Genomic DNA, 15,489 nt, shown 5'->3' with positions numbered 1-15,489 from the left:
ACCTTTAACCCACTGATAACACCACTGGGTTTACAAATCAAAGAGAGAGGAAAAAGACCCATGTGCACAAATAAAATACTTATAACATCTTTATTTGCAGAGACAAAAAAAAAACCCTAGAAACTAATGGGGCAGTCATCAGTTGGAAAATGGTCAAACAAATTATGGTATGTGAATCTAAAAGAGTATCATTATGCTGTGAGAAATGACAAAAGGAAAAGGTTCAGAGGAATCTGGGGAAATACGTATGAATTAATACACGGTGAAGTGAGAGGACCCAGGAAGACAGCTTATACAATACTACTAGAACTATAAAGATAAGCTTGGAAGACTTAAGAATTCTGATCGCTTCTGTGAGCAAACACAGTTACAGAGGACCAATGACGAGGCATGCAGAAAATGAGACACACATTTCTGAATGTGGCCACGGTGGGGACATGCTTTACTTGACTATTCTTATTTATTTTAAGAGTTTCGTCTTACTTTCTTTTTTCCCAATACGGGGGAAGTGGGGCCAATGGGAAGGAGTTCACTGAGAGAAAAAAGTCCCATCCCCCCGCCTCTCCTCCCAAAAGATCTTCTATCGTCCTTTCCAAGTTACTGATTCCCAACTTTGAGACTTGGCAGGAAAAGGTCAATTTGTTTGGTATCCCCAGCACAGCCACCACTGATTCTGCTTCAAGCAGTATTGAATTTGTTTGGATTCATTCCACTCCAGTCTACAGAAATACTAGAGCACTAGCAATTTACCATTTCAGCCTGTAAATCAGACTGACCTCAAGTCTGACCTCAACCTGACCTTGCCAAGCCCCTCAGCCTTTGCCTTTCTCTGCCTCTGCTCTTTTCTGAAGCAGGTGACCTCCCAACCCACAGCTGGCCATCTTGAGGCCAGGGTAATTCATAGCTAGAACAGACCTTATTCTAGAGGGCCTTTGTTTTTTCTTTTTTTGTCTCTTTTGCCCCCATGCATTCTATGAGATAATTTTCATTGGATGATTTCTATTCCACAGAAAGGAAAAAACCCTGTATCCCCAACTTGATAGGAAACCTGATGAGTGCACAGATTGTCCTTTGAGCACACGACGCCTGTTATTAACAGCCTGCTTCCTCCCCACACCTGCCCCCAAGCTCATTTTTTGGTAGACAATTCAGAATAATGAAGATAACCATGTACCTTTCTTCTTAAGAAATGCCCTTCTGGTTGAAAGTGGACTTTGGCGGACCCGGGAATTCTGTAGAAACTTGACTGCAGTGGCAATCTGGTTGGGAAGAGAAAAGACAGAAGAGAAGAAAATGTCAGGAATCTGAATTTTAAGATTATAAAACCAAATGGTTCAGTTCAGGTCTGTGGAAACAAAGTCTATGTGTTAGTCAAATTTAAGAGCAAAATGGCTATTTGCCAAACATCTTTTACAAAACAAAAAATTTTCTTTAAAAAGATGGTCATTTCTCAGCTCAACAGCCTCCAATTGCTCCTTTTCCCAAAAAGTAAACTTGAAATTCTCCTGCCTTTTAGCCCCTCCGTGATCTATCCCTAAGCTACTTACTGAACTTGACTCCTGCAGACCACCACCTTCCAATGCAAAGGGGCTGGCCCACAGGAGTCACTTAAAAAATATTTGTTGAATTGAACCAACTTTCCTAAAGGGCCCAACATACTCCTTGCACTTGTGTGTCCAGGCCTTCTCCTCAGTGCCCCATAAAGCACTGTGCTCACTCTTGCCTTTTGTATGCCTTCACCCCTCGATCCTCCCCCCACTTCTCTAAATTCAGCTCTTTCCTGAAGTTTGCATCCAGTTACAGAACCATACGGCTGGAAATCACATCCTACACTGTACTGTTACTCAAATGTTTCATGTGGGTGTTTCTTGTTCCCTCCAAGTAGACCACCAGCCTCTCAAGGTAGAGGAAAGAATGCCCTATTTTATACATGCAATAAATACTAACTGGATTCAATTCCCCAAACACTTATTAAGCATCTACTATGTGTAAGTCCCTGTCCCAGAAGCTAAGGAGACAAAGCAAAAAGGAACAAACTTCAGAGTCACTAAGCTGCCTACAGAAATCGTCTAGTCTAGCGGCACTCCAACTTTCTGGGCTCAGGACCCCTTTATGTTCTTAAAAGTTGTTGGGGACTCCTCAACTAGCTGTTTATGTGAGTTATTTCTATCAATATTTGCTGCATTAGAAATGCAAACATCTTGGTATTATTGTGAAAAGTTTTGACTTCATGGACTCATAAGAGGAATTTGGGGAGTCGAGGTGGTGCCTGACCACACAGGGAGAACCCAATCTGTTCCAGCCCCCTCATTTTATAGACACACACAAAAGGGAAGGGGCTTACAGATGCTCACTGAAGTCTGTGTGAGCCCCACACACACCCACACACTGTTCACCTCCTGTTTCTTTTCTCTCCCACTGCACATAGTTAAACACTGGACTGTGTTCTACCTAACCCTTCCAACTACTGTGAGAGTGGTTTGCTAGCTCCTGGACAGCAGGCCAGGTCTTATACACCTTCTGTATCCAGTTCCCAGTCATGATCAACCATGCTCACTGAAAACTCAAGAGGCTGATATGATATTCCTGGAGAAGCTAGAAATCTAGACCAGCCTGAAGACAGACCTTCACTGCTCTCTGTGGCTCTAGAGCAACCTGAGCAGGAATCTGGGGCTAGAGCACAGTGTTTTTACACATAAGAAGGATTAATTGAGGAGTGAGCAAATAAAGGAATGGCTACCAAATGATCTCACCACACATCACCAAATGAACAATACCTGACGCAATCTACAAGTCTTCTTGCTCACACGCCAAATTGGGGATGGCAAGAAAGCCGATGAAGATCTTAACCTCCAGCTCACTCAACACATCAACAACACATACTGATATTGGGACGCCAGGCAAGAAAAAGGGAAACCCCTGATGTCCCAGAGAAGAAAAGGGTAACTGTGCATGACTACTGGGATGACCCCTCATCAAAACTATAAGAATCTAATCTGTTCCAGGTGAGGAGACCCCTCCTCTGCACATCAGTCATGCTGCTCATTCATTGGTTGCTGAAAGATAAATGTTCAATGGATGGAATATCAGAAAGTCATGCTCATTTTCACAACAGAAAGACAAGTGATAGCAGGCAGTAGCAGTGGTAGTCTTTTTTCTTTCCTCACCATTTATGCAAATTTAATGCAGGTTCCAGAGAGACATCTTTGAAGAGTCCCAAGTAATCCAGAAAAGGCAAATAATTGGGGGAAATGGCTATTCCACAAAGGGCAAGGCTTAAAATTAGTCAAGACATACCTCTCCACTTTGGCCTGGCATTGGTGCCTCACCAACAACACACATTGACATCACCTGACACACTATTTCCCAGGATCCAGACTCAGCTCCAAGGAGCTGGTAGCTAACTGGCTGGGGTTGTAAGCTTTTTCCAGAAAAGCCACTATGCTCATCATCATCATCACCATCACCATTATAAAAGCTAATAGCTCATGTTCATATAGAGCTTAAAGGTTTGCAAAGTGCTTCAAGTCTATTATCTCATTGAATGCTCACAATAACCCAGTGAAGTAGATGCTCCTATTATGAGGAAATGAAGTTTCAATGAGGTAAATACTCAGAGGATAACGAGGATCACACAGAGTCATGGAGACAGCTGGGACAGCAGCGATGTCAGGGGACTGAGGTCCGAAGACCTGCTCTGACACCTACTACTTGGATGACCTTGGCTAGGTGATCAATCAACATTCATTAAGTGACTGCTAGATGCCAAGCACTGGCACAATCGAATGGGGGAGACAACATGCAAACAAAGCAAGCTACATACAGGATAAGGAGGAAATGATTAACAGAGGAAGAGACAACTAGGTGGGGTGCAGTGGTTAGAGCACTGGGCCAGGAGTCTGGAAGACAAGTTCAAATCCAGCCTCAGACACTTACTAGCTATGTGACTCTGGGCAAGTTCCTTTACCTCCGTTTGCTTCAGTTTCCTCATCAGTGAAATAGGGATAGTGACAGCACCAACCTCCCAGCATTGTTGTGAGAATCAAATGGGACAATCTTTGTAAGGCACTTGGCACCATATAAATGCTAGCTAACTAGCTAGTTGTAGTAGCAGCAGCAGCAGCAGTAGTAGTAGAGGGAGTGGGGAATATTTCCAATAAAACAGGGGATTTTAGATGGGACTTAACACAAGCCAGAGAGGTCAGGAGCCAGAGGGGAGGAGACAGTATTCCAGGCATGGGGGACAGTCAGAGACAACACTGGAACAGAGAGACAGTCTTGTTCATGGAACACCCAGGAGGACAGTGTCACTTTACTCTGTCAATTTAAGTTTCTTCATCTGCAAAATGAGAAGTTAGCCTTACTAAATGATCTCTACCATCCCTTTCAGTTCTACATCCCATGATCTCAATGATCCCACCCACCCTCATTTTATTGCCTTCCACGCAACCCACCTTTCTCCTCCTTAGCCTCCACTTCCTCTCAGCAGAGGATCTGGCCTCCTATTTCATTTAAAGCATAGGCCCTCTGTGATGAGCTTCCTCTTCTCTCTGATTATACCTCCAAATTCCTCTAAAATGAGTTCCCTCCCATCCCATAAATTCAATTATCCCATCAATGTAGATGACTCACAGATCTGTATATCCATCAATCAGTATCTCTCTGGGGTGTCATAATCACCATCATCATCATCACCACCACCACCTCACCATCATCATCATCAGTGAATATTTATTCAAAAATTACTTTGTGCCAATCAATGTGCTTAGCACTTAGGATCAACAACACCTTCTTGGACATCTTCCCCAAGGAGATTTTGTAGACACCTCAAATTTGAAATGTCCAAAACAGACTTCTTTACCTCACCCATGATAACTGTCCCTCCTCCAAACGTCCCTATTTCAGATGAGGGCACTACTATTCTCCCATGAGCCCATCCTTGGGTCATCCTTGACTTTTCCCCCTCCATCATCCCTCTCCTCTATAGTCATTCAGTTGCATGGCCTGTTAAGCCTACCTCCACAATATCTCCAGAATTGTTCCCCCTCCTGCCTTCACCTTCCCTCCAGCCCTGTCACTCTAGCCTAGACTAAGGCAATAACTTCCTACAGAGTCTCTCCTCTCTCCACTCCATCTCTCGGTTTTGAGCAGCTGTCAAATCTCCCTAAGGCACACAGCTCTTATCATGTCATTGTCCTTCTCAAGAAGCTTTACTAGCTCCTAGCTCCCACCTCCAGGTGGGATTTTTTTATCTGCTCTTGCCATCTTGCAAATTTCTGCCCTTCACACTCTATGTTCCAAACTAATCCCTTGGTCCTAAAGCCTTGGGCCTTTGCATGAGCTTGTTACATCATGTGAGTAAAATATACTCTCCTCTCACCTCTGCCTCTTAGACTCTCCAGCTTCCCACAAGGTTCTAATTAGGTATTGCCTCTGCACAAAGCAGGCAGGGTCACTCAGGTCATTCATAGAACCACAATTGGAAATCTCCATCTTCAGACTCCATTTACACCATGGTTGCCTCCAATGATGGAGCACAAAGAAGATACCATGCCAGGCACACAAGCCATTCCTCTCTGGCTGAACCAAATCATGGCCCTCCCTTATCTTCAGGGCCCCTCCAATACTTATGCACATACACAAAATACCAGCTGATCTTTCATTTTAAGAAAGAAAGGAAGCCATCTTCTGCCTAGCCAAGATAGGAAGGGTGTGGCCAAAGAAAACTCTAGACATGGGTCAATAATGATTAAGACACAGCAAGGATGGATAAGTGAGAAGTTACCATTCTGCACCTGAGGGAAATACACAAGAAGATGTTAGTTTAGGTATCATGCTGCATTTTTTGTGTCCCATTCTCTGCAGGGGTACTAGAAGGTACACAGGAAAACAGGGACAGAGAGGTCATCAATAGTATACACTAATGGTATCATCCTATTGTTAACCTAGAGAGAGAAACCTTTCCCCTATCCCTCCAAAAATTTCCAGGGCAGAGTAAGGAAACACAAAATCCCACCACTCAAATGAATATGCTTCACCTTGTTTTTGAATACAGTCCTGCGTCGATGCATTTCTGGTCAGAGAGCAAAGTTTTGATGGCTTTAATGGTGCACTCAATGCAGGGCTTGGCGCATTCCATCAATTTTTTTTTTAAAAATTGCATCTCTTATTTCTTTAAATACATTAATCAGGCTAGTGTAGGCAAAACGGATCCATCGGACAATGCAATAAACATGAATTATCATCTATCCAACACGCATAATGGCTTAAAAATACATAATAGCAGGTGTAGTTTAAATGATTAGTTATTACACCTGCGGTGGGTCTGATTCAATTGGGAAAAATCATCTTTAATAGGTTAAAAGGTTTAGATCACCATGCTTTCCTTAAAGTGGCTGTAGAGAGGGGATGATGGAGTGCTCTGTCATTAGTAATTCATTTAAGAAAAACGTGGGGGATATAGCAAAGAACAGCATAAACGAGCGAATCCAATTTAAACATCAGGTAAAGTAGAAAACACCTTTTAAAAAAGCAAGATAAATGAATTTGGAAGAAGGATGAAATTGACGTATTTATTTTAACGGGAATTTGACAAAGTCCCGGCACACTTCAAACTTGCAAAAATATGAACAATTTTTTTTAAAGTTTCCACCCTCTAATTTCAAGCCATATAAAATAATTCAGTCAAACACCTGCATAAAGTGTGTTTGGGGCTGGTTTATGCCCCCCTTATCTCTGTCGGAAAATGCAGGCGACAGGCAAATCACATATTTAACAGCATCGATACCACTGCACCAGATGCAAAAATATAAAGCACCCAAACTAATAGCCTCCTTGTAATGTGCTGAATAAGAAAGATGGCCAAATAAGCAGCTACATCTAAGTGTGAACAGAGGAAAACCTCTCTTCTCCTTTCACTAATTGTTTCTTTAGCTACTCTTTACCCTTTCCTCCTTCTTCCCTCCCTCCAAGGAGCTGGTAGCACAATAAAAAGGGCTTGGCAGATCGAGAATTTTATAAGCCCTGTGATTCATACACAGATGTTAACAGATTTTCCAAAAATCTTTATCCATAACGCAAAGACTTTAATGGGCCAAATTACTGAAGAGCTCTCAGTCTGTTTTCTTCGTTTACTTTTGCAGCTAGACACTTTTCATTAACTCCAGGAGACCCTGACCCTCTCTTCCCTCTTCAATTCTCTCTCTCTCTCTCTCTCTCTCTCTCTCTCTCTCTCTCTCTCTCTCTCTCTCTCTCTCTCCCCTTTTCATGATGCTTTTGTTGGATTAAGTGATGGGGCTCATGAAGCCTGTCCCATGGTATCAGTTGATCTTCTAATTTAGAAGATGAATTTAACTATTTATTGGCTCTACTTGTGCCCAATCAAATTACATAAATTTAGGCCAAATCTTCTGCCTCAATGTCAAAGAAGTAAAAGGGGGACAGGAACTTGACTGCACATGTTGTGGGAGTGCAGCAAGCTGGTGTGAAGTCCTTGGTGCTGCTACATCTAAGGCACTCACTGATTTTGCATCACACCTACCCTCAAAGAGGTCTCAGGGAAGGAATGCTGGCACAACTTGGGAGTAATATGGTCACTGCAGCTGCTCTTTCTTATTTTAAAGTACAAAGTCAATTTCATGGTCAAAGAGGAAGAAAACTCAAGTTTTTTTCCACCTGAACTTGCAGCACCATCTGTCACACTAAAGTGAGTGGCAGCAACTTAGAGAAGAAGAAATTATCTCTGGCTCTCAGACCAGCTGCCAAATGGTGTGAGATTTGTGTCTCCAAGACCAGGATGCATCTCACAGCAGGATCTGTACAAATCAACAACCAACAAAAGAGACTATCTTAACCTGAACTGTGCATTGTGCTCGGACAGAGAAATAAATACCCTTTGGCAAGAGGCAGAATCCTTGGGGGCCTGTGGGAAGGAGCCATTTGTTAGGTATGATTTTCTTGCTGGCTTCCCTCTATCCAGAATGTAGCTGATGATGTTTTTACAAGGAGAAAAAACCAGAGAAGACTACCTAAATTCAAACCCCAGGTTAGAGGGAACTTCTCCCCTTTATACCTGACAAATAAACTACTGATGCATTGTTGTTAGTGACACATCTTTGGAAAGCCCCCAGCTCCAGAATCCTGCATGCCCTCCCCCATATATATTTGGTTCCTAAAATGTAAAAATTCACTATTATTTTTTATTTTAAAATTAAGCATTCAAGGTCAAGTCTTTTTTAGACCACACAGACATGAAGGCTAAAGAGCAAAAGGAGGTAACCGTCACCCCAGACCAACCCTCCCTGCTGTGTATCTGACCTGCTCAAAGGGCCCGGAAAAGCTCCTGCTCTCATCCTCTAAAGGAGACACTGTACTCCGAATCCTGCTAACAAGCGTCAGGCTAATGCTAACTCGCACTGTCACAAGGGCTGGCTTAAAAAGCTGGCATTGTGGAGAATGCGAGAACCCCCTTCAAACCGAAATGCTGCGTTTTCCTAAGAAATCGGTGCTCTGTCAGGAGTTCCTTGACAAATATGGTCATCGGTGGCATGAGGAAATAGTAGCAAAGCAGCTGTTAATCAGAGAAACACATCGGAGAACGCTGATGCCAGCACTCGTGAAAAAATGCAGAGGGCTAATTAGGAAGCTATATATCTCACTAAAGAGGCTGGGTTCCCTGAGATTCCAGGCACAGCTCTCTTGGATTCAGGGGAATGGGACACCTAATTCTGATTTCTATGTCCAGGATCCTTTCCAGCCTGAGCTCCCCTGTTTGAGTCTGAGTCTTCCATGGAGAATTCAATGAGAATATCTCATGTGCTGTCCTGGGCACTCTCATTCTCCATCTGAAAAGCTCAGTTCTGCCTAATCAGAGGACGGAATGGGTAGGGAAGAAAAAGAGGCAAACTAGATTCCCTGCCCAAAAGTATTGTGCAAATTCTTTCTAAAGATGGCAGGCCCCAAATAAAAGAAAACACATGAGATGAAAAAGAAAAACAATTAGAAATTCTGGAATAATGATCTGACATTCCTGTTAAGAGGAAAAATGTGACTTTCAAGCTAGGTGAGCTACTATGTCTCCCCCAAATGTCTAGAAAGAAGAACAGAGTGGAGAAGGGGACAATTCAGAAGGACGAGGGTCAGGACTCCCACCTGAGGGAGGCTGGGGGACCAGCCTGAAGGCGGCTTCACATGGGTGAAATCTAACTCGGGGATGCCAAGATTCTGAAAGTCAGGTAAGAGCTTGGAAAGTTAATATGCAGAGGAAGGCTCGGTCAGCCAAAATTCAATATGCCACTCCGCAAGGACAAGGAGGAATGAAGCTCCCCGAAAGCAGCTAGTGGGCTGGGGGAGGGAGGCGCTCCCGCCAACACTGACATGGTGAGAGGGTGCTAACCTTGGGGTGGCCAGGGATGCGGTAAGGGCCGAGCACGGAACCAGCCCGCCCCCTAGCTGGGGCTGGGGGAAGGCGCGGGCCGGAGGAGGCCCACTCTCCCCAACTCAACAGCCCAAATTAAGTGTTTTCACTCAGTGAAAATGAAATGTTTTGCAAGATGAAACAGAATGAAAATTGAGGTTTTAGGTAATTACTAGTTGGCATTTACATATCACAGGCTGGTTCAACACCTATTCATTTTCCTCTTTTATTTTCAATTTTTTAAAATTGCTCATTAAAAAATGAACAGATGACAGTGACAGGGTTTTTTTTTTTTTTTTACTCTTTTCCCCTTTCTGAGGGCTACAAAATCGAGAGATACTTTGAGCACAGTTAGCTACAATTATCCCCCGCACACAAAAAGTATGTTTCATTTACAGTCAGGAGGTGAAGGGGGAGGCCAGAGAGGAGGGAGGGCAGGAGAGAGGCTCTATGTGCCTAGGTCAGATGTGTGTTTGGGGAGGAGGGGTGTCCTCAAATCCACACCCTGCATCCCACATCCCACAACCATCCAGGCACCAGGGGGTTAAAGGAAGGAGTCTCCCGTGCAGCCTGGAATTTCCTGGGTTTTGTCATCGTACCCTTCCCATTGTTGATTTGGGCCACAACCTGGCATTAATTAAGCTTAGAGGAGCAGGCTTCATTTCCTTTGTTTTACTTTGCTCCATTTGTGCTAGGGCTTTTTCGCAGGCAGGGAGGCAAAGCTCTGGAGCCTGAGAGAGCATACAGGGGCTGACATGATAGAACACAACATATTTTCAGGTCTATTGTGCAAATCTGTATTTAGGGAATTCTAAAGCATGCATTATTGACCCTGGTCTCTCTTAAAACACATTGATATATGCAGTAAAAGCCCTTATGAAGAGTAGCAACTTCACATGCGCAGAAGCCTTTCTTTCAACATGAAATATCTCTGCCATTTTAATTTGTTTGCACCCAGGTTAAAATAGACTGCGTGGACTTCTTAAAATGTTGTCACGGGGATTTTCTTTGGGGTGGTTGCTCTGAAGCCAGGAAGGAGCAAAGTAGAAGCATCAGAGGTGACTGCTCTTGGGGGGAGCTGAGAACCATTTGGGAAGGGATCCGTTGGTTTGCTGACACTTGGGGGTGCCCATTTTCTGCCCAAAGTGAATTTTTACGGGTGAGTAAGAAAGCCCGGAAAACCACAGTTTCTCAACAATCTGCTGACAGCTTCTCTAATTGTAGCCCGGCTACCAGATGCTCTTCTCCCCCCACCCCCTACCCCCGACGTGCTGCTGTGAGCAAACTCGAGACCCTTGTTTCAGGGAGAGAACACAGTGTGTTTGGGGAGCTCATGGAAAAGGCACGGCATCTTTTTGGGTTAAAAAAAAAAAAGGCAGCCAACGTAAATAAATGCCTCTTGTCCCCATGCACTCCTGCCTAAAATTAGATAGTAGCCCACCTAGCATTTCTGATGCCGCCAACAAAGAGCAGCATCAGAGCAGGGTAGGAGGGAAAACAAAAAAAGGATGACATTTGCCTTTTCCTTGGCTTTGAAATCCAACTGGTAGCAAATTGTTTGAAGTCCTGTTTACAGAAGAAACTGCAATAACCTCCATACTGAAAAGGGAAAGAAAATGCCAGTCTGCATGGATCACGGTGGCAGTGACCTGAAGGGGGTGGGGGAAATAATCTGGCAGAATTCTAGGGTGGCTTGGTGAGGGTTGGGGGTGGGGTCTGTGGCCCGAGGGACAAGTGGCATCATTTTGGTGCCAGATCCTGGGAGATGAGGATGCTGAGGCAAAGCCTTCAAAATGTCCTGCCTTAAAACAATGTCTTTAAAGGGCACTTTCAGCAGTGTCTGCCTGCCAGCTTCCCGGGTTTGGTAATTTCTTGAATCCCTCATTTCCCTGCATTGTAAAAGAGGAAGCAGAAAGCATCAAGGCTTGATGCTGTCAAATTAATGAAGGTGTCATGCTGCTGAGCTGAATCACTGCGAAGGAATGTAATGACTCAGTGTCCAAGATGCTCCCTGGGAGAAGTGTGAGATCACACGGTGACTCCAAGACTAACAATCTGAAGGTTCCAGCCAGGCCACTGGACTTTCCCAAAGTTTCTCCCCTTGCCTGCTTAAACCTCTTGGGCCCTTCTGCCCTTTCAAGTACTCTGCAGCTCTTCTACTTTCCTGAACTCCAGCACTATGAGATACCCACAGGATGAAACAGCGCCGCCATGTCCATATCAGGACAGACAGATTGGGGAAGCTCTGGTCATGCACTATTGAGCAGTCGGATGATTAGGAAGGGGACGGGGAAAAGGTTGTGTCATGGACAATGACAACTTCAAGCATTAAGTCTTCACTGGATGTTAGACACTGGATAGATCATCACCAAGATAGATGTACAAGGGCAGGGACACTTCACAATGACTTAGCGCCTTCTGCTCAGATGATGACAAGACAAGGCAAGCAACATTAGCCCTGGTAAGAAGAAGGTCATCTCTGATAACCCCATGTGGCAAGGGGCTGACACCAAATATTACTTGAATGAATATGCACAAAGTGTTAAGAAAACTAACAAATCAAGTAGTTTCCCCAAAACCTGGCTCCTGAACTGCCCTCTATCTTCTTCTAGAATCAGAACTTAGAACAGGGAAGGCCCAAGGAGAACACCTAGTCCAACATTTTACATTTTACAGAGAAAGAAACCAAGGACCACAAAAGGTGCTGCAGGATCACAGATCCGGAGCCAGACAGCATATTAGAGAATTTCTAGGGCAACCCACTTAATGTACATATAAGGGATACACACCGGGGCAAGTAGAGTGATGTGTCACGACAGAGTGCAGAGCAAGGATCTCAGTCCTGGACTGCAAAGTCCCAGAGGCTAGGATTTAAATGGTGAGCCTGCTGCCTCCACAACCCTATTCTGCTCCCCTGATCAGAGCAAGCAGCCTGACAAGCTGCCTAGGAAATGAAACAAGAGGGTGTGATCATGCTGGTGAAATCTAGATGGCCACCATTTGGAGGGAGTGATTTCAGACCTGGGTTCACAGTTCCGAAGGCCACCAGTTGGAACTTCTTGGCCTAGATTCACTGAGCACAGGAATCTATAACAAGGACATGAAGTTGGGAGTCTTTCAGCAGCCTCTCCGAAAGGGTCATAAATATTCCTTTCACTGATGAGTCCTGCAACTAATAAACACTCATCCACTTTTAAAAAATAAATAATTAAGGAAATGCCTCTTCTGGGCCCCAAATGTCTGTCTGTTCTATATTAGTCATGTGCCATCTTTCTCCACCAGAATGGAGTATTGAAAGTAAATCTCTATATGATTCAGCTGATACCTGACTTGCTGCTTTCTTCCAACTTTCTTGATAATCTAACAGCCACTATGTGTGTGCACATCTATCTCTTCAAATTAAAACAAAAACTTTCAAAATTCCTGATCATTAAACAAATCAGCCCTTCTTAGCATCCTCCTCCTCCACTAAATCAATGATAACCCAATTCCAATGACTCCAATCCCTGCCTAGGAAACAGAGAAGGTTCAACACATTTTATCTGAAGGATTATGGATCACCACCTCCATGTGGCTGATGGCTATCTCCATCCACCATGGCCCTCTCCAACTGGGAAACATTTCTAAGACACAAAATTCCTTAATTTTACAAAAGCTTCCTGAAACTTCTCTACCTATCCCCACCCCCATTGTTTTCTGCTTATCTTCCTCTCTCTTCCCTTGCCTGTTTAAATACACAGGCAGAGAGTTATTAACTTTTACAGTAAAACCAGATAAAATAATGTTGAAGCAAAAATGCAGTGATGTAAGGCCTGCAGCTAGCACCATTTATCTGTGGAAATCAGATTAGCACTCAAGTGCCAGAGATACCTGGAAAAGTGCTCACAATCAAATCAAAAAAGGATACAAAAACATTAACCTGATGGCTAAAAACTCCACATTTAAACATTTAAAGTAATAAAGGAGCTTTTATTGAGTATTTTTTCTATTTCATTAGAGCTCAAATTGACGAGGACTCCAGGATACATTTCCTAGACTTTTGGTTCTTCAAATCAAATGCTGTCTTGGACTTTTTTTTTTAACCTAAAAGGAAACAGCATTTCTTGTAAATTTGAACTAAAGGATTAAAGCTTCTCCTACAATATCAATATCAGCCCTGAGTGCAAACACAGCAGCAAACACAAGGCTTTCTGGTCTGTGTGCATTAATTCTGAGCCCACCCCAATGCCAGCAGAGAATTATTTAAGATGATCTGACCATTCAGATGGACCTCCCTTTTATGTGAGATCTGCACAGGAAATAAGAATGGAGATAAAACAGCCTGGTATTCTCTCAAAGCAACAATAAAACTCAGATTACTATAAGATCTCAAGGTTTACTCTTTACTCACAACAAGCTTGTGAGAGGGTACAAGGGTTATTCAGCATAGTCCTATTTCAGAAGTTCAGAGAAGATAAGGGCCCATGCTCTTCCTCTGAACCTTTGGGGATGCCAGGTTGGCTTTTATGCTGGCAGGAATACAACGGTACCACAATTTGGTTCTCAGTAAATCCATTTCAACAGAGAATCCAAATACCTAAGTCAAGAAGGAGTTTCAGTTCAGATCTATGAGGGAGGACTAGCATGATGCCTCAACTATCAAGAACTCAGTTCTCTGGCCATCACCACACAGGGCAAAGCCAACATCCAGGAAAATGCAGTAAGGGCCTCTAACACTCAACACAGATGTCACTCCACTTAACCTAAGTCCATTTACTTTATTCAAAGAAGCACAGACATCCTCCTTCAGAGCTGACTACTTCCACTGACACAGTTCAAATGAAGCAGCACGTAACAGAAAAGACACTAAACAAGGAATCAGGAGAGACCTGGATTCCAGTGCTGGCACTGGCCCTCCCCAGCTAGGTCTGTGGATCTGTCTATTCACACTGCCTGCTCCATGAGACTGCTGGGAGGAAAGTGTTCTGTTAACCTGAAAGCCTCTGATAAATGTGAACCACTGGAGATGGAAGTGATTGATCCAGCTTTCCTAACTCTCAAGTCCAGAGCGGTTCTCCTGTTTTACCCCTAAATCTGCCATCTCTGTGCTGAAATAACGTATTCCAGTTCTCTTTGGTAATTTCTGAGAGGAGCTCAGTTTACATAGTACAAGCGATCACACTGCCTCTCAGCCTGAAAACAAGGGAGACCAAAAGCTAGCTTGAAAAAGAATTCAAGTCTGAATTCATTCATTGTAAAGCCAGACCACCCCCTCCCCTTTCTACAAGTCCTAGGAGTACCCCAGTATTTCAGTGTAGAACTGATATAGACAATGACCCATCCCCTCTAGGAAGCTTAGAATCAGGAATACTGATCTTAGTGAGTTCAAGTTCAGTCTCAGATACTTCCTAGCTGTGCGACCCTGGGCAAGTCACTTAACCCTGTTTGTCTCAGTTTCCTCATCTGTAAAATGAGATGGCAAACTATTCCTGTATCTTTGCCAAGAAAATTCCAAATGTGGTCACAAAGAATGAAACATGACTGAAATGACTGAACAACAAATGCTTGGTCTAGTCTGTTTAATAAGGCAGGGAAGGGTATAATCCACTCTAGAAAGACTGCTACCCAAAATAATTAGAATAAAAAAGGTTGCTTTCAAATGGGAAATTCAATTCATTCTGACAAGTCTAACATGACTCCTTTGTGTCAGACACAGTACTAGGAGTACTAGGCGCTAGGAATGGGATGGGGAGGGGAGAGGAGAGAATCAGTTGCTACAGAGTAAATATTAATCCATCAACAGGAATATATGAAGCCCCTACTATGTAGCAAACAGGCACTCTGGGAAGTTCTGGTACAAAAGACAAATATGATTCTGTTCTTGCCCCCAAGGGGACTACATTCTTTGGGGAAAACAACAACATGTACAAATATAAGGGCCAAAAGGCTCACTATCAGTGAGGGAAACAAGCAAAAATCTTGTGTGCCTGTGCCAGGACGCCTGAAGGGAGCGAGGGCAAGCCTGGTTTAACTGTATTATTATCCCAACACAAGGACAGTCGATATTCAGGGTAGTCTCTAAAGGGATCGAAGGC

At 43.7% G+C, this 15,489-nt stretch overlaps 1 protein-coding gene across 2 annotated transcripts in view; it reads right to left on the bottom strand.

Moving 5' to 3' along the window:
• Positions 1–15,489, bottom strand: part of PEX14 (peroxisomal biogenesis factor 14) — a 146,955-nt gene that overhangs the window by 74,849 nt on the left and 56,617 nt on the right. For both annotated transcript variants that reach the window (XM_072608832.1, XM_072608831.1), the window contains exon 3: positions 1,175–1,259. In XM_072608832.1, coding sequence (XP_072464933.1) covers positions 1,175–1,259 — 85 coding nt within the window. The remainder of the gene's footprint in view (positions 1–1,174; positions 1,260–15,489) is intronic.

Source organism: Notamacropus eugenii, chromosome 5 (genome assembly GCF_028372415.1).
Source record: "Notamacropus eugenii isolate mMacEug1 chromosome 5, mMacEug1.pri_v2, whole genome shotgun sequence".
NCBI lineage: Eukaryota > Metazoa > Chordata > Mammalia > Diprotodontia > Macropodidae > Notamacropus > Notamacropus eugenii.
Note: the sequence above shows the minus strand (reverse complement) of the source record. Positions and strands in the feature narration are given on the sequence as shown.